The sequence below is a fragment of the Pezoporus occidentalis genome, unplaced genomic scaffold (assembly GCF_034315485.1).
Source record: "Pezoporus occidentalis ecotype Australia unplaced genomic scaffold, CSIRO_AGI_Poc_V1 ctg565, whole genome shotgun sequence".
In the NCBI taxonomy this organism is placed as follows: domain Eukaryota; kingdom Metazoa; phylum Chordata; class Aves; order Psittaciformes; family Psittacidae; genus Pezoporus; species Pezoporus occidentalis.
This window is the reverse complement of record NW_026915905.1, coordinates 12,200-29,818: the sequence shown is the minus strand read 5'-3', so window position 1 is coordinate 29,818 and position 17,619 is coordinate 12,200. Positions and strand designations below refer to the sequence as shown.

General features: G+C 61.2%; 4 protein-coding genes across 6 annotated transcripts; 3 read left to right on the top strand and 1 right to left on the bottom strand.

The window, feature by feature from the left end:
• Nucleotides 1–150: 150 nt before the first annotated feature.
• NFKBIB (NFKB inhibitor beta) lies at nucleotides 151–1,900 on the bottom strand. The gene is made up of 6 exons (XM_062638385.1): nucleotides 1,559–1,900; nucleotides 1,360–1,465; nucleotides 1,054–1,273; nucleotides 875–963; nucleotides 563–787; nucleotides 151–399 (listed from the first exon to the last, which is right to left on the bottom strand). The coding sequence occupies exons 1-6, from the start codon at nucleotides 1,774–1,776 to the stop codon at nucleotides 328–330; spliced, it is 930 nt and encodes a 309-aa protein (XP_062494369.1). The 5' UTR covers nucleotides 1,777–1,900; the 3' UTR covers nucleotides 151–327.
• Nucleotides 1,901–2,159: 259 nt separating this feature from the next.
• On the top strand, nucleotides 2,160–5,079 carry SIRT2 (sirtuin 2). Of its 2 annotated transcripts, XM_062638383.1 has the most exons (15): nucleotides 2,164–2,293; nucleotides 2,381–2,420; nucleotides 2,506–2,622; nucleotides 2,794–2,835; nucleotides 2,913–3,019; nucleotides 3,132–3,188; nucleotides 3,279–3,347; nucleotides 3,448–3,577; nucleotides 3,869–3,928; nucleotides 4,024–4,079; nucleotides 4,191–4,267; nucleotides 4,398–4,449; nucleotides 4,575–4,642; nucleotides 4,732–4,798; nucleotides 4,900–5,079. In XM_062638383.1, the coding sequence occupies exons 1-15, from the start codon at nucleotides 2,210–2,212 to the stop codon at nucleotides 5,038–5,040; spliced, it is 1,167 nt and encodes a 388-aa protein (XP_062494367.1). In that variant the 5' UTR covers nucleotides 2,164–2,209; the 3' UTR covers nucleotides 5,041–5,079. The 2 variants fall into 2 exon arrangements, with proteins under 2 accessions (XP_062494368.1, XP_062494367.1); XM_062638384.1 differs by lacking the exon at nucleotides 3,869–3,928 and having other exon boundaries at nucleotides 2,160–2,293.
• A 1,007-nt stretch (nucleotides 5,080–6,086) lies between these two features.
• Nucleotides 6,087–12,492, top strand: HNRNPL (heterogeneous nuclear ribonucleoprotein L). Its single transcript, XM_062638380.1, has 13 exons — nucleotides 6,087–6,336; nucleotides 6,818–6,936; nucleotides 7,014–7,251; nucleotides 7,746–7,831; nucleotides 7,991–8,087; nucleotides 8,202–8,274; nucleotides 10,472–10,543; nucleotides 10,678–10,958; nucleotides 11,052–11,173; nucleotides 11,258–11,459; nucleotides 11,906–11,963; nucleotides 12,047–12,142; nucleotides 12,233–12,492. Exons 1-13 carry the CDS (start codon nucleotides 6,118–6,120, stop codon nucleotides 12,289–12,291), a joined length of 1,722 nt encoding a protein of 573 aa, XP_062494364.1. The 5' UTR covers nucleotides 6,087–6,117; the 3' UTR covers nucleotides 12,292–12,492.
• Nucleotides 12,493–12,652: 160 nt separating this feature from the next.
• ECH1 (enoyl-CoA hydratase 1) lies at nucleotides 12,653–15,330 on the top strand. Of its 2 annotated transcripts, none has more exons than XM_062638382.1 (10): nucleotides 12,653–12,787; nucleotides 13,324–13,495; nucleotides 13,573–13,661; nucleotides 13,847–13,971; nucleotides 14,055–14,103; nucleotides 14,175–14,239; nucleotides 14,382–14,452; nucleotides 14,547–14,618; nucleotides 14,703–14,853; nucleotides 15,186–15,330. In XM_062638382.1, exons 1-10 carry the CDS (start codon nucleotides 12,757–12,759, stop codon nucleotides 15,288–15,290), a joined length of 930 nt encoding a protein of 309 aa, XP_062494366.1. In that variant the 5' UTR covers nucleotides 12,653–12,756; the 3' UTR covers nucleotides 15,291–15,330. The 2 variants fall into 2 exon arrangements, with proteins under 2 accessions (XP_062494366.1, XP_062494365.1); XM_062638381.1 differs by having other exon boundaries at nucleotides 12,707–12,793.
• The last annotated feature ends 2,289 nt before the right edge of the window (nucleotides 15,331–17,619 follow it).

Genomic DNA, 17,619 nt, shown 5'->3' with positions numbered 1-17,619 from the left:
TGTTTGAATGTGCACGTGCAGAGAACATGGATCTACACCCGTGTGGTTGTGGCATCACCCTGGTGAAGTGAGGGTGGATTTGGGGGGGGGGGAGTCCCAGGGGTTGGGACCCCCCCAGCTGATGTGGGGAGGAGGAAGAAGGGGGGGCTATGAAGAGGCCGAAGGTTCTTTTTATTGTACAATTCATATAAATTCTCTATTGCTACCACCGGGGGGGGGGGGAGGGGGGGAATATTGCAGGGGTCCTTTTTTGGGGGGGAGCTCCCCTAAAGTCCAGGCAGCCAGAGCAGGAGCCCCCAGATAAATAGGGGGAGACTTGGGGGGGGCTCAGTCCATGCAGAGACCACTGTTGATGACGATGTCGTCGTATTCCTCTTTCTCCTCATCTTCATCTTCCTCCTTGAGGGGGGAATGACACCCAGAGCTCAGCACCCCCCCAGGACTTGGGAGGGGGAAAGAGGGGGGTTGGAGGCTAAAATAGGCATTATTTTGGGGAAAGAATCATTTGGGATGAGGGAGAGAGGCGTTTTGGGGTGGAAACTCGGTGTTTTGGGGCACTCACATCGCTGCTGTCCCCATCCTCGTCGCTGGAGGGGTCCTGCGCCCCAAAGCGCCGCAGCAGGGGGGCCAGGCGGGGGTCGGGCCGGTGCCGGGCGCTGTACAGTGCTGTGTACCCCACGTACATGCGGGCGCCGGGGTCAGCTCCGGCACGGAGCAGGACCTCAGCCACCTCTGGGCTCTGTGCTTCCACCGCCAAGTGCAGAGGGCTCCGGCCACAGCTGGGCTCCTTTGGGGGGGGGGGGCACAAGCAGAGGTTGGGGGGGGTTAAAGGATCCCCAGGGCTTTGCCCCCCCCCCCTCGCTCTGGCTCTCACCGGTTTGTTGAGGTCGGCGCCGGCGCTCAGCAGCAGCTCCACCATCTCCACATCCTTGCGCAGCACTGCGATGTGCAGTGGGGTGTAACCTGCACAGGGACGGGGTCCGGGGGATGCTGTCACTGCGGGTAGCCCCACTCCAGACCCCATCCCGACCTCATCCCAGCCCCATCCCGCACCGTCGTAGTTGACGCTGTCAAGCTGAGCCCTCGCCTCGGGCTCGGTGCAGGGGTGGTGCCCGCTGAGCAGGAGGCGGGCACAGGCCGGGTGCCCCTCGCGGCAGGCGAGGTGCAGCGCAGTGTGCCCCCCCCGCTCCTGCGTCCCCAGCCCCGCGCCGGCCGCACGCAGCTTCCGCACGAAGCTCTCCAGGCCCAGGATGACAGCGAGGTGCAGCGCGGTCTGCAGGCACAGAGACCCTGTCAGGAAGGGCCGCAACGGGGGGAAACCCGCCCTGGTACGACCCCTTCTCTCCATCCCCCCCGCACCTGCCCCAGGTCGTTCTGCAGGTCCAGGTACTCCGTGCCCGCCGTGTGCTGCAGGATGGAGTCCAGGAACGCCTCGTGCTCGTGGATAACGGCCAAGTGCAGCGCCCTGGGGGCGGGACACGATGGGGGGGTCCCCGTTAAGCCCCGGGTGCGTGCGAGGGACCCGGCGTGGGTGTTCCAGAGTCCCTCCCGCACTCACGTGTCTCCGTCCTCCGTGAGGAAGCCCAGGACGTGCCGGAGCCAAGCACCGGGCTCCGCGCTGGGGGGCGCGGCCTCCGCGGTCTCGTCGGGCCCGGGGCTGGCGGGCAGCGGCCCCAGCGCCCCCTCGCCCAGCGAGCCCAGGCCGCTGTCGCACCACTCCTCGGCCTCCGCCCGCTTCACATCGCCCGGGGGCGGTGGCGCCTCCGCGGCCGCCATCGGGGCCGGGCCGGGCCGCGTCAGGCGGGAGCCGCCATCGAGCAGCCGCCGCCGGCGCCGGGAATCCCCCGACGGGCCCTGCCGTGACCCGTAGTTCGCGCAGCACTTCCGGTGGTCCCGGCCAATCAGCGGAGGCGTGGCTCTAAGGACAATGGCGGAGCTCTCAGCCAATCAGCGCTGCCCGCGCGGTGCACGCCGGGAGGAGTGGCTGCAAGGAAGATAGCGCAGCTCTCAGCCAATCAGCGCTGCCCGCGCGGTGCACGCCGGGAGGAGTGGCTGCAAGGAAGATAGCGCAGCTCTCAGCCAATCAGCGCTGCCCGCGCGGTGCACGCCGGGAGGAGTGGCTGCAAGGAAGATAGCGCAGCTCTCAGCCAATCAGCGCTGCCCGCGCGGTGCACGCCGGGAGGAGTGGCGGGGAGCGCTGCCGCTCCCTATGGCGGAAGCGGACGGTACCGGGGGGGGGCAGCGCCAGCGGCGGGTCCTTGGGGACGAGGCTGAGCGGGACGCGGAGTCACCGGTAGGGTCCGGGTCGGTTCCCGCTGCGGCCCTCGCAGGGCCCTCCCCGCCGCCGGTGTCCGCTGAGCCCCCCTGCGCTGTCCCGCAGGGCTCCGACCCCGAGCTGGGCGCTTCGGGGGACTCTGATAGTGAGTGGTGGGGGGGCCGGGGGGGTCCCGCTCCCCGCACACCGGGGGTGGGGTCCCGGGGCCTGACCCGGACCCGCTCCCGCAGTGGAGCTGCTGCGGAGCCTCCTGTCCCGGACGCTGGGGCTGGGCGGGGAGAAGCCCGAGAAGGTGCTGGAGGAGCTGACGCTGGAGGGAGTGAGCCGCTTCCTGCAGAGCGAGAGATGTACGGGGGGGGGTGTTGGGGGCGTCTGAATGGGTCGCGGGAGGGATTTTGGGGGGGTTTAAAGGGGTCTCGGGGGGTTGGGGGTCCCCGTGGGGCCAAGGTCTGTTGGGGTCCATGGCAGGGTCACCAGCGCCGTGGTCCCCTTTATCTGCCCCCATTTCCTCCCCCCAGGCAAGAACGTGGTGTGCATGGTGGGCGCCGGGATCTCCACGTGTGAGTGCGCTGCAGGGGGCGGCTTTGGGGGGGTCCCAGCATGGAGGAGGGGTCCCTGACACAACCCCCCCCCGCAGCCGCTGGGATCCCCGACTTCCGCTCGCCTGGCACCGGCCTTTACTCGAACCTGCAGAGCTACGACCTCCCCTACCCCGAGGCCATCTTCGAGATCAGCTTCTTCAAGGTAACCCCCTGCCTAGCGCCCCCTCTCAGGTGTGTGTGGGGGCCCTCGGGGCCCCACCAACGCTGCCCCCTCCCCTTGGGGCCCCACCAACGCTGCCTCTTCTCCCCCTTAGGAGCACCCTGAGCCTTTCTTTGCTCTGGCGCGGGAGCTCTACCCTGGGCAATTCAAGGTAATCTCTGCCTTGTGCCTCAGGGTTCCCCTTCTCCAGGGCCCCCCAAACCTTTGGGCCCCCCCTGACCCTCCTTGCCCTTCCTCTCAGCCCACGCTGTGCCATTACTTCATGCGCCTGCTGCAGGACAAGGGGCTGCTGCTGCGCTGCTACACACAGGTGGGACGGCCCAGTGTGGTTCCCAATGGGACTGAGGGGTGCCGAGGCGGGCCCTCGGGGTACCCTGACCCCCCCCCTTTTCCTGCTGTGCCCTCCCCAGAACATCGACACACTGGAGCGGGTGGCAGGGCTGGAGCCCGAGCGGCTCGTGGAGGCTCACGGCTCCTTCTTCACCTCCCACTGCCTGCGCCCGGGCTGCCGGCGCCAGTACGGGCTGCCCTGGATGAGGGGTGCGATGGGGGGTGGCATGGGGGGATGTGAGAGGGGGGTCATGGGGGGACGTGGGGCTGGGTCTGGATGGGGGGTGGACATAGGAATGGATCCTACTAAGAGCTGGAACACCCCCCCCTCACATGTACCTTTGGGTCCTCCCTTGACCCGCCCAAGTTCTTCTGTGCTCCTCCTGTGTGCCCCCATATTCCTCTGACCCCTCTATGTGCCCCTGGAGCTCTCGTGTCCCCTCATGTCCCTCCATGCCCTCCACATCCCCCCATGGCCCCCCATGCCCCCACCTCTTGCAGAGCGCATCTTCTCCTCGCTGGTGCCCAAATGTGAGCAGTGCCAGGGCCTGGTGAAACCCGGTGAGCTGGGGGGGATCCCCCAACCCTGATACTCCCCCCCAGTCCTTAGGGCCCCCCAAACCTCTGCTGACCTCCTGTCTCCCCCCCCCCCACAGACATTGTGTTCTTCGGAGAGAGCCTCCCCTCGCGCTTCTTCACCCTCCTGCAGTCGGTGAATTTGGGTGGTCCTGGAGCCCCCCCTCCCCATGACCTGGATTAGGATTTGAGGGGGACACACCCCAGTGCCCCCCCTCCCTTTCTGACACCCCCTTTTCCCCCCCAGGACTTCCAGCAGGTCGATCTGCTCATCATCATGGGCACCTCACTGCAGGTCCAGCCCTTTGCCTCCCTCGTCAGCAGGTTGGGGACCCCCAGACCCTCCAAACCCCACCATTAATGCTCTCAGACCCCCCCAGATCTCCTTTAACCTCCTCCAACCCCTTTCAACCCCCTCGAGCCTCCCCATAACTATTTCTTGTCCCCACCACAGGGTCCCCACCAACACCCCCCGGCTCCTCATCAACAAGGAAAAGACCGGGCAGGTGAGAAATTGGGGGGGGGGGGGGGGGCTAAAATTGGGGTGTGGGGGGTGTAGATAGGGTTTGGGGGACTCTGGGGAAGCAAGAACTATTGTGTACCCCCCATTTTATGTGGTGTCCCCCACCAGAGTGACCCTCTTATGTCCCTCATGGGCTTTGGCTGCGGCATGGACTTTGATTCAGACAAGGCTTATAGGTAAGGGGGGCTTGGGAGGTTCGTGGGGGGGTTGTCCCCCCACCCCAGCATGTTTTGGGGATTCCCCTTTGCCTTCACCCCCCCCACAGGGACGTGGCTTGGCTGGGAGAGTGCGACAAGGGGTGCCTGGAACTGGCAGAGCTGCTGGGATGGAAGGTACTTACCCCCCCATAGCGATCTGCGGGACCCCCCTTCATTAATTTGGGGAGCCCCCCACCTCTGCACCCCCATTCACTCGCTGTGTCTTTCCCCCACAGAAGGAGCTGGAGGAGCTGGTGAGGAAGGAGCATGCTGCCATCGATGCCAAAGCCATCCAGGGGGGCAAAGGCAAGGCTGTGGGGGGCAGCCAGGACCCCCCCCCACCATCGGGGGGGGGCACTGAGACCCCCCCCCATTGACCCAGTGGGGCTGTGGCATTAAATGGGGGCTTCTCAGCATTGGCTGTTGCCTTTTTGGGAGTCTGGGGGAGTGAATGGGGGGTTTGGGCCCCCCCAGTGTGTGTGTGGGGGTGTCCCAGTGCATGGGGGTGACTGCGATGGAAGGGTCCATTCGGATGGGAACCGGGGGGGGGGTGTTGTTCCTTTTCCCGGTTTTTGTGCAATAAAACCTTATTCTTACATTTTGGCTATGTCTGGGGGTGTTCATACCCGGTGTTGGGGTGTCTGTACTCATTTTGGAGTGTTCGTACCCGGTTTTGGGGTGTCCATACCCATTTTGGGGTGTCTGTACCCGGTTTTGGGGTGTCTGTACCCGTTTTAGGGGTGTCCGTACCCGGTTTTGGGGTGTGCGTACCCATTTTGGGGTGTCCGTACCCATTTTGGAGTGTCCGTACCCGGTTTTGGGGTGTCTGTACCCGTTTTAGGGGTGTCCGTACCCGTTTTCGGGTATCTGTAACCGTTTTGGGGGGGCGACTACCCTAGTTGAGTGCGGTAGGCGGGGCCAGCGCCAACATGCATCTGCCAATCCGAAGTGAAAGCTGAGAGAGGAGGCCAATTAAAGCCTGGAGTGGCAGGAGAGAGAGTTGATAGGCAGGTGAGTTGGCCAATGGGCGAGGGGAGAGGCTGAAGGGGTTGAAAGGGGCATAAAAGGAGCCAATCAGAGCCAAGGGAGTTGATTTGCGTTGGCTCTGACCAATAGCCTGGAAGAGGCGTCGGGCGGGGGCGGAGCCTGATTGTTGCTCTTTGAAGACGGGTGGGGCGACGGGTGGGGCGCCGCATGGACAGGCAGCGCCTATACCCAATCAGCTCGGTGGGCGGGCGGACAGGAGCCCCTTCCAGCCAATAGATTGCGGCAGTGCAGTTGCCTGGCAGACACGCGGGCGAATCAGCGCGGGCTCGTCCGGTCGACGAGCCCAATGGCGGCGGAGAGCGGGGTCGGCAGCGGAGCAGAGCCAATGGGATGAGAGTCCCGCCTTGACTGGCGGTGGGGCGGGCCAATAGGGGCGTGGCGGAGGCGGCGCGGCGGACAGAGGCGCCATGTCGCGGCGGCGGTGGCGGGGCCCGCAGAGCGCTGAGGGCAGCGGCCGCGGTGCCGACATGGGGAAGATGGCGGCGGGCGGCGGCGGCGGCTCCGGCCGCTACTACGGCGATGGCGGCCGAGCTCCCAAGCGCCAGAAGACCGAGAACGCGGAGCCGCCGCCGCACGGGCCTGGCGGGCCGGGGGGGGCTGGCGGAGGGCCCGGCGCCGCTGGAGCGGTGAGAGGCGGCGGGGGGCGCTTGGGAGGGGTAAAGCGGCCCTGGGAGGTAAAACGGTGTCTGGGGAGTAGAAGGAGACCGAGGGGGGCTGTAAAACAGGGCCAGGAGCGTAGAACGGGGGGGTGGGGGGTGGGGTTAACGGGGTCAGGAGCGTAGAACGGGGTGGGGGGGATGTTGTTAAACGGGGCCAGGAGGGGTAGAATGGGGCGGGGAGGAGGTAAAACGGGGACGAGGAGGTGAAAAACGGGGCGAGGAGAAGTAGAATGGGGTTCAAGGGGTGAAAAATGGGGGCGGGGAGGGGGGGGGGAACGGGGCCGGGAGGGACAAGATGTGCCCTGAGGTCACCTCAGGGTCCAAACCGGCCCGTGTGATGCACCCAGCCGGGAGCTGAGGCCGCGGTGGTGGGCGCAGAGAGGGTCTGGCTCCTCCCTTCGGGCCGTGCCGCTGGGTTCTGCTGAGCCAGTGCCTCGGTTCCTAGCAGGAGAACTACGATGACCCCCACAAGACCCCGGCGTCCCCGGTGGTGCACATCAGGGGCCTGATCGACGGCGTCGTGGAGGCTGATCTGGTGGAGGCCCTACAGGAGTTCGGGCCCATCAGGTGAGGAGCCGCCGCCAGTGCTGTGTTTGGTGGTGATGGTGGTGGTGGGGATCCAATGGTTGTGCTCCCTGTCCCAGCTACGTGGTGGTGATGCCCAAGAAGAGACAAGCCCTGGTGGAGTTCGAGGACATTCTCGGCGCTTGCAACGCTGTCAACTACGCTGCCGACAACCAGATCTACATTGCTGGGCACCCAGCCTTTGTCAACTACTCCACCAGCCAGAAGATCTCCCGCCCCGGAGACACGGATGATTCTCGGGGCGTCAACAATGTGCTGCTCTTCACCATCCTCAACCCCATCTACTCCATCACGACGGTGGGTGATGCCTTGGAGGGCCTTGGGGGTACCAACACAAAGGCAGATGTGGAGCTGGTGGAGTGGGGCCATGGTGATGGTCAGGAGCTGGAGCAGCAGGGCTGGGTCAGCCTGGAGAAGAGAAGGCTCCTTAAGGAGAGACCTTAGAGCAGCTTCAGTGCCTAAAAAGGCTGCAGGAAACCTGGAGAGGGGCTCGGGACAAGGGATGGAGAGGATGAGGAGAAACAGCTTCCAGCTGGAAGGGGAAGGAGTTGGATGGGATACTGGGAGGAAGTTCTTCCCTCTGAGGGTGGGGGGACACTGGGATGGGTTGAATGGAGAAGGTTTGGTTCAAGGCCAGGTTGGACGGGGCTTGGAGCAACCTGGTGGGTTGGATCTAGATGATTTTCAACGCCTTCCAACCCAAACCGTTCCATGCTCTCTCCTGCTTTGGAGGGGCTCCCATGGTGCCTCACCCGGGTTCCTCACACCTCCTCCCCTGTCCCCCCTCCCAGGACGTGCTCTACACCATCTGTAACCCCTGTGGTCCTGTGCAGAGAATTGTTATCTTCAGGAAAAACGGTGTCCAGGCCATGGTGGAATATCCTTCCGTGCTCCAGGGGCTCTGGAGCTGCCTCGGGGCTGCCTTTACCTGCTGGGGGTTGCTTTGGCTCTGGCTCTGAGAGCAGTCAGAGATCCCAGATAACGAAACCTGAAACCCTCTTTGGTGGCCACAAACCTCCTTAACCCTCCCCTCCACGTTTGACTCGGTGCAGAGCGCCCAACGCGCCAAAGCGTCCCTCAACGGCGCCGACATCTACTCGGGGTGTTGTACCCTGAAAATCGAGTATGCCAAGGTAAGAGCTGACCCCCCGATGACAAGCACCCACGTGGGGGGACACTGTACCCGTTGAGGGGGGGACAGCACCCCCCGGACACTGCTTCATCCCCACTTCCTCCATCTCCTGCAGCCCACGCGCCTCAACGTGTTCAAGAATGACCAAGACACCTGGGACTACACCAACCCCAACCTCAGCGGACAAGGTAATGGCCAGTGAAGCCCCTTGTGCACCTACACTCGGGCACCACAACCCACCACACCTCATGGCCCATCCCTACATCCGGAGCTGGCCCCGGGCTCGCCGGGGAGGGGGTGAATGGAGGTGGAAAACTGCGCGGCGGCGGCTGTGGGGAGGTGTTTCTGTGTCTTCTGGGTTCGTTCTGTGCGTTCCTTGGTGATGGACGTCAGGAGGGGGTTGCATCTGCACTGCCAATATGTGGGGTTGAAGGGGTTTTGTGAGGCTGGGGGGGATGCGGGTGGGAAGTGCTTTTGCTTCCTTGTGTCTGCCCTACTCCCCGAGTCTTTGTGGGCTTCATGTTCCCAACTGGAATTACCTAAAGTGGAGTTATGGGGTGAGTTGGGAATGTTCTTGCCTTCACTATGGGCATTCCCAGCCCCTGTAGAATCAGAAGGGAGACACCAGCTCCCTTGATCTTATGGAAGGGGTGGGAAAAGACCCCCATGCCCCTGGATAGTCCCCTTTGGAGTTGATGCCTCCATGCTGGGTTGGCTGTTGGTGGCCTCCACGTTGGGTCAGTGCTTTTTGGGGGGTGATGGGAAGGCGAAGAACCCCTGTTTGTGTTCTGAAGCTGGGGTGTGAGCGTCGGGTGCCTTTGACGGGGGGACTGGGGTGGGTTGGGGACTTGGGGTGGGATGTTCAGGATGGTGGGATTGGGATTCGCCGACCGCTTTTGGAAGAGTGCTTGAAGGAGGGTCATGAGGGGCAGCTTCCCCTCCTTCTTCGTGTTGTGTAGGGTGTGTGGAGCTGGGGGGGGGCTCTTGGGCTGGGTGGTGGGATGCCATAACGTGGCCTTTCCCAGCTCCGAGCAGTCCTTTTGCACGTACACCAGCGGAAAACCCGAGCGGGCGTCACCTTCTTCCGCACATTCCTTCCTCCACCTTCCTCCTCCTCCTGCTCACACCACACAAGTGTAGGAACAAAACCAAAGTGGAGGAAACACGCAGCAGCCAGCAAAAAAAAAACCACCCCAAGCAGCACCATGAGCTCATTGCAAGGACACAACCACCATCCAAGGACTCTCCTGCAGCCAAGTGCCACCACATCAGCGCCAAGCGGAGAACACCAAAACTAGCCCCAACCCAAATCCCAGCTTAAGGCAAAACTCAACCCAAAAACATCACACACAAGCCCGTAGGAGGCTGGAGCTGGGTCTGGCTCGAGCCGAGACACATTGTCCATGCTCAGAGGAGACACGCACACGGGACAGAGCTCCACAGAGCCCGACGCACCACACAGTGGCAGGAATGGAGGGACACACTTCTCACCACCCCTTTGTGGCCTCCTTTGGTACCTCCTGAGGAGCAAACAAACCAGCAGCGAGACTTAACGTTTTTTTGCTAAGAAAAAAGAGTGTTTTTTTCTCTTTTTTAAAGTGGAATTGTGGCGGGTTTGGTGCCTTTGGACCTGTGTTTGTGACTCTGAAACCATGTGATGCAGGGTCGCAGTGTTTGTTTGGTGGGACGCCCATCTTTCCCAACTGTCCTAACTCTTGAAGCGTCCAAGGGTAAGAGAAAGACAGCGAGATCATTCCATGTGCCAAAACTGGACCTTGTACTATTGTAACCCCCCCCCCTCTATGCTGTAAGTAGCTCCCCAACCCCCCCCTTTCCCCAAGCTTTGTATCCAACTGGGAATAAACCTCTACGGAAGCGGGAAGGGAACAAGAAGAGCAACTGGATCGGTGCCGTGGTCGTGGTCGATGCCTTGGGCCGTGCTGGCTCCTTGAAGCTGGTTCTGCTGTTGCTTTGCTGCCTGAACCCCCCCTTGTTTCGGGGGGGTCGGGAGGTGTTTTTGCCACTTTAATGACTTAATTAGCAGTAATTCATGTCCTTTATTCTCCTTTCTGTACCTTAATTGTCTATTAATGAGCAGTATCCCAATGGGGCCTCGCTGGACCCCCACTTCCATAGGGCAGTTTGGGGGAGGGGGGGAGATGGGAACAGCTCCTCGGGGGGGTGATGGTGGTGTTGGGGAGGGGGGCAGCTCCCAGTATGGGCCCCCCTCACTCTCCATCCCCACTGGTTGGAGATGGGGGGGATCCGCAAAAGCCACCCTGGGGCTGTTGATGGCTGGAGGGGGGGTCCGCAGCACCTTTGGGAGCGGTGCTGGGGCCCACCGTCATCCTCAGATCCCCCCATAACCTCTTCTTCTCCCCACAGGAGACCAAGGAGGAAACCCCAACAAGCGCCAACGGCAGCCCCCACTCCTTGGGGATCACCCTGCGGAATATGGTACGTGTAGGGGCTCAAACCTACTTTTGCAGGGTGACCCCACAGAGGTGGTGTCAAGGGTGCTCCAACGTCCTCCCTGTGAAGGAGGAGCCGTAGAGGTGGGGCTGGGGATTTCCAACCTCCTCCCTGTGCAGGAGGACCCCACGGTGGCTACCATGGGCACTACCACGATGAAGGCTACGGGCCCCCACCGCCCCACTATGAAGGCAGAAGGATGGGCCCTCCAGTTGGGGGGCACCGGCGAGGACCCAGCCGCTATGGTCCCCAGTATGGGCACCCCCCACCCCCACCCCCGCCACCGGAGTATGGGCCCCACGCCGACAGCCCCGTCCTCATGGTCTATGGCTTGGACCAGTCCAAGATGAATTGCGACCGCGTGTTCAACATCTTCTGCCTCTACGGCAACGTTGAGAAGGTCAGTGGGGGGGGCCTTGGAGGTTTTGGGGGTCTCCCACGGGGGGTTTGGGGTCTCGAGGGGGTGTTTCTGATGCGCCCCATCCCTTTGCAGGTGAAGTTCATGAAGAGCAAGCCAGGAGCAGCCATGGTGGAGATGGCCGATGGCTACGCCGTGGACAGGGCCATTACCCACCTCAACAACAACTTCATGTTTGGGCAGAAGCTCAACGTATGGTAGGTGTTGGTTGGGGTGGGTGGCTTGTGGTACCCCCCCCAGTGCCATGCTGACCTCCCCGTGCCCCCTCCCACCCCTGGCAGTGTCTCCAAGCAGCAGGCCATCATGCCTGGGCAGTCCTACGGGCTGGAGGACGGCTCCTGCAGCTACAAGGACTTCAGTGGCTCCCGCAACAACCGCTTCTCCACCCCAGAGCAGGCGGCCAAGAACCGCATCCAGCACCCCAGCAACGTCCTGCACTTCTTCAATGCACCCCTCGAGGTCACCGAGGACAACTTCTATGAGGTGGGGTCTCCTTTTCCTCTTCTTCCTCTTTCTTCTCTTCCTTCTGCCTTTGCAGGAGTTCTTCATTCTCTGTTTTTCATCTCTTCCTCATCCTTCTTCTTGCTTCTTGGCCTTCTCTTTTCCTCCTCTCTTCTTCCCTTTCTTCCTCCTCTTCCTTTTCTTCTGCAGTTTCTTTTGCTCCTCTTCCTTGTTCTTTTGCTCCTGTCCTTCCTTCAGTTTGTTCTCTTCCCTGTCCTCTATTCTTCCATTCTTTTTCTTCCCTTCCTTGTCCTTCTCTTTTCCTCCTGTCTTGGTTCTTGTTCTCCTTCTTGTATTCCTCTTCATTGTCTTCCTTTCCTTCTTTTCCCTTCCCTGTTTTTCTTCATTTCCTTTCCCTTCTCTCCCCTTTTCCCCTCTCCTCCTCCCTTGTTCTTCCTCCTCACCTTTCTCCTCTTCTCCCTCCCCAGATCTGTGATGAGCTGGGTGTGAAGCGCCCCTCCTCAGTCAAGGTCTTCTCGGGGAAGAGTGAGTATGGGGGGGCAGGGGGGCAGCCCGGGGAGCTGCAGGCCATGGTGGGGTCACTGACCTAGGCCCCCCCTCTTTTCCAGGCGAGCGCAGCTCCTCAGGGCTGCTGGAGTGGGACTCCAAGAGCGACGCCCTCGAGACCCTCGGCTTCCTCAACCACTTCCAGATGAAGAACCCCAGTGAGTGCCCCCCAGCCCCCCCCAAATACACCTCAAACCCCCTCCCTTCCCCCCAATCCCCATTAACCCCCTGTTCTCTCCCCCACACAGATGGGCCGTACCCCTACACGCTCAAGCTCTGCTTCTCCACCGCCCAGCATGCCTCCTAACTAGGACGTCAACAACGGGGGGTGCCTGCAACACCCCCAGGACCCCCCCATCCCCTCGGGGGGGTCTCTTCCCCCCCCCTTCCCCCCCTTGTTTTTTTAAGGCTGATCTTCCCTTTTTCCGCCCCCCGACCTCTTCCCCCCCATTTTTAAGGCTGTTTGTGTGCTCCCCATTCCCCTTCAATAAACTCGTTTGGAAAACAACCTGTGCCTCGGGGCGGGAGGCGGGGGTCGCCCCCCTACCCCCCATTTCTACGGTGATTTGGGGGCATTTTGGGCAATTCAAGGTGCGTTTTGGGGTGGCTATGCAGAGTGTGGGCTTGGAGGTCTCCAGATGCGTCGGTAGGGGGCAGTAATAGAACACATCGGTCTCGCTAATGAGAAGGAGGGGATGCTTGCCGTCACGTGACCAGAAACGGCCGGCGCTTCTCCCTCCCGTCTCGCTGCTCCGGCCCCGTTGGAGGACTGATGGCGGCGGTGGGACTGCGCCTGCTGCGGGGTGCGCGTGAGTCGGAGGCCTGACCTTAAATGACCCCCCCAACTCACCCCATGGGACACCTCCGGCCTCGTGTGACCCCCCGTGACCTTCACACTGACCTTGACACCAGAGTGCATTCCCCAACCCTCCTGTGACCCCTCCAGGCCCTCCTTTAGCCCCCATACCACCCAACCCTTCTGTAACCTGCCCCTATACCCCCCCCAGGGTCCCCCAACCCCTCTAGACCCCCCCCAGGCCTCCCAGGACCCCGTTAGGCTCCCCAGACCCCCTTATGGCTTCCCCCAGACCTCCTAACCCTTCAATTTCCCCCCCCTCCCCCCCCCCATTGCCTTGACCATTGCCCATGCTGGGATGATGATTAACTAGGCCTCGCTGCCCCAGGCCTGTTCCAGTGGATTCCAGTTCATCTCACAGGGTCTCCCAGTGCTTTTCTAGCAGGTTTGAGACTTTGCCCAGTCCTTTACCCGTGGGTCCTGGTCCCTCCCCGGTACCCCCCAGGCTCTCCCCAGTGCTGGCGCTGATTCGGGCCTGTGCAGCGCTGGGGGGGCTGCGAGGGCCACACCGGCTCATGGCGACCGAGGCGGGGGCCCAGGAGCGGCTGCGCCGCGGGTTCGAGACGCTGCAGGTGAGGTTGGAGCGGGAGCATGTCCTGCATGTGCAGCTCCACCGCCCCGACAAGAGGAACGCCATGAACGGTGCCTTCTGGAGGTGCTCGCGGGGCCTGGGGGGGCTGGGAGCTGTGGGGGGGGCCCGGTGCCATTCCCACCATGGTCCCATTCCCATAGGGAGATGGTGGAATGCTTCCATGCCATCGGCCAGGACTCCTCCTGCCGCGCTGTGGTTATCTCCGGGGCAGGGAAGGTTTTCACTGCTGGTGAGGCCTTTGGCTCTCTTTGGGGGGGGGGGGGGGGGGGGGGGGGCTTGATAGTGGCCTGTGATCAGGGGGGGTTGAGGGTTCCCTGACCTCATCTAGGGGGCGTTTGGCGGCGTCTTCCCCCTTGGGGGGAGCTGTGGGGTATCTGTTCCCAGCTCCTGGGGGTGAGCCTGTGTCCCCAACAGGGATTGACCTGGTGGAGATGGGCAGTGAGCTCCTGATGGTGGAGGGTGATGACCCGGCCAGGAAGGCCTGGAACCTGCGGAGGAAAATCTGCGCCTTCCAGGAGAGCTTCTCTGTGCTGGAAAAGGTGGCAAGGAGGGAGGGATGGTGGCTGGATGATGGTTGGATGGATCTGGGGGTGTCCCCCTGTCACCCATGTGTGTCCCACAGTGCCCCAAGCCGGTGATCGTGGCTGTGCACGGCGCCTGCGTCGGTGCAGGTCAGTTGGGGTGGGATGGGGGGACAATGGGATCCCTCTGTGACACCGACTCATGGGCTGCTTCGTGCCAGGAGTCGACCTCATCTGTGCCTGTGACATCCGGTACTGCAGCCAGGATGCCTGGTTCCAGGTGAAGGTGGGTTTGTGGGGCCCCAGTGGTGGACAATAGGCCCATCGGGTCTCTTGGTGTTTCCTTGGGTGTCCCCAAGACCCCTCAGATGCCCCTGTGGCCCCTTCTGTGTCCCTTCACATGGCCCCTCCCATCTCCATCCCTGCAGGAGGTGGACATTGGGTTGGCAGCCGACGTGGGCACCCTGCAGCGTCTCCCCAAGATTGTGGGCAGCCAGAGGTGAGTTGTGGGGACACCAAAGTGGGGGGACGTGGGGACACCAAGAGAAGGGTTCCCCCCCGTCACCTCACAAGCCCTTTTCCTTCCCAACAAGCCTGGTCAACGAACTGGCCTTCACCGCCCGCAAGATGATGGCCCCCGAGGCGCAGAGCTGTGGGCTGGTGAGGTACTGCAGCCCCAGGCTGGCCCCTGGGTGTCCCCTGGGTGCCCCTCAGTGTCCTCCATGTCCCGATGTCCCCCCCCCGTGCAGCCGCGTGTTCCCGGACAAGGGCTCTGTGGTGCAGGCGGCCATAGCAGTGGCCGAGGCCATCGCTGCCCGTAGCCCCGTGGCTGTGCAGGGCACCAAAGAGAACCTGCTCTACGCCCGGGACCACTCTGTGCCCGAGAGCCTGCGCTACATGGTGAGGAGGATGGGTTACCCCTGTGGGGATGGGTCACCCCTCCATGGGTTGGCGTCAGCCCCAGGCAACCACAACAGCCCCAGCTCAGTGCTGTTGCCATCCCACGTCCCATCTTCATCTCCACGGGTCTCCTGTCCCCATTGTCCCCATGCCTGAGGGTGTCCTGTCCCCATTGGCATGCCATTCCTAAAGGTGTCCTGTTCCCAAGCGTGTCCTGTCCCTGTCCCCCTTGCCATTGGCATCCCATTCCTGTCCCCAAGGGCATCCTGTCACCATTCCCAAGGGTGTCCCACTCCCAAGGGTGCCCCCTCCTGTCTCCATCCCATCCGCAGGCCACCTGGAACATGGGAATGCTGCAGAGCCAGGATGTGGTCACTGCAGCTCAGGCAGCCATGGAGAAGAAGGCCCCCGAGGGTGTCCCATTCAGCAACCTTTAGGGACCCCGTGGGGGAACCCCAGTAAACCTGCTTGGACCCATGCCTGCCTCTTCCTGGGGTCTTGAGGGGCCACGGGGCTGTTGTAGTGCTGGGGGTGTCCCCAGGGTGCTGCCATGGGGTGTTCACAGCATGAGGTGTAGGTGGCAAAGCCAGGGTGGATTACCACGGTGGTGGCACCATTCCAGAGCTCACCGTGTGTAGGTGATTCCCAGCACCAGCTTTCTGTCCTGGCTCCTTAGGCTTAGGAGCAGGGCATGGATGTTTGCCCTTTGGGATCTGGTGGTTTGGGGGTAATTTGGGGAGTTTGGGGGCATTACAAGGTGGTTTGGGGGCTTTTCTGGAAGGTTTGGAGCTGAGTTTGGGCCAATTTGGGCTGTTTGTGCAAAATAGGAGGTAATTCCAGCAGTTTGGGGATATTTGGAGCTGCTTTGGGGAATTTGGGGCTATTTGGGGGCTGTCTTAGGACAATTAAGGCAACTTTTGGAGTCATTTGAGCTGATTTGGGGCAATTTGGGTGGGGTTTTGTGCAGTTTCGGGGCATTCCAGTCTGTTTTCGGCTATTATGGGACACTTTCAGGCTTTTTGAGGGCAATTTGGGGTATTTCAGGCTTTTTGAGGGCAATTTGGGTAGGTTAGGGGGTGCTTGGGGTGGGTTTGGGGCCTTTCTGGCTGCTTTTAGGGACATTTTGAACACGGGGGCAGTTCGGGGTCAATGTGGGTTGGTTTTTGCTCTTTGGGGGCAATTCAAGCTGGTTTTGGCTGTGTTTGGGGCACTTTGGGTGGGTTTGGGGGCAATTCCGGCCGGTTTCTGTAGAAGCGGGATGCGACGGAATCAACGCGCAGGTTTCACTCAGGTCCGGCTTTCCCGTCCTGGACCAGCCTCGGGGGGCGCCGCGGGCTTCAATCAGGTCGGACCCAGCCTCACTTCGGCTCCGCCCACCCCGCTCCGCTGGGCCCTAGCGCCCGACCGCAGGACGTCGAATCCCGCAATGAGCTGGGATGGAAGCAGCGTTCTTCCCAATGTTCCATCTCAGTCTCCCCTCTGGCAGGTTGAAGCCATTCCCCCTTGTCCTGTGCCCCCATCCCTTGTCCAAAGCCCTTCTCCAGGCTGCCCCAGCACAGCTGTCTCAGCCTGAAGCCAGAGCAGATCGGCTCCAGCCCTCGCAGCAGCTCCGTGGCCTCCTCTGGACTCGCTCCAACAGCTCCATGTGCTGGGGAGCTCTGGGTCACCCCAAGCCCCACCCCTCAAGCTGGTGGGGCTGTTGTGGAACTCCCACTGTGGAGGCAATGCTTTTCCCATATGGATGAGGAATTGGGGGGGGGGGAACGACACGATGACATGGAAGGGGGTGACACAGCAGTGGGGACATTCAAAGCCATGCCAAAGGAAGGAGCAAGGGGATGCCACAACAAGTGACATTTATTAGAAGGGGAACGACACTGGTGGCTTATAATGGTTGGATTTGGCCACAGCTTGTCCTTCTTCCAACATAAGAGTGGGAAAAGGCGTGGGGGGAGTTAAAGTCAGCTTCTGGGGGAGTCTTTGGTGTCCCCAACTCATAGGAGATGATGAGAAAAGGTACCCCCTGGGTGCCCAAAACAGGCCCCTCGGGGTGTTAGAGAGGGTGAAGTTTTTACAATAAAATAATCATATAAAATAGTAAAATGATTATATCTGAGAAATCTATAAATCAATAGTGAGGCTTTGTATATTAGAAGATGTTGTAACTTTGCCGTTTTGTATCATAGTTACTCTATAACTAAATGTTACAATGGTAGTCTTGGTAGCAAGAGCTAACATAACTGCATATGGTGAGTGGAGTATGGGTGTATGTATTGTAAAACTCTACCCAAGCAGAACCTAAGTTTAAGATAGCCAAAAAGGGCATACCAGAAGCATCCTGGTGAAGATAAGAGAATGCTAACGTCCACAAGACGATTGGGACCTAGCCAAGTAGAGAAAAGGTGAAGAGGACAACCTGAGGAAGACTTCAAACTTCATCTGAGGAAGACTCCTTACTTCATCGGGGCGACCACCAGAGGGGGCTGCGCAAGCGCAAAGGAGGCTGATGTCGTAATAGACTGATGTAGCAATCCTTGATGCATATGTATTAGTCAATGGTGTAATCTCTGTTGAATACGTATTACGAAATTTTTAGTGTATAAATTGCGAACGCGATGTGATGGGAGTCGGAACCAGATTTGGGTGCGTACCCCTGGTTCCCGGTGCCTCAATAAAGCACCTCATATAACCATCCCGGTGGTTATGTGTTTGTCTCGACACTAACATTTTGGCGACCCAGATGGGACCTCGCGGGCATTGCTGAGG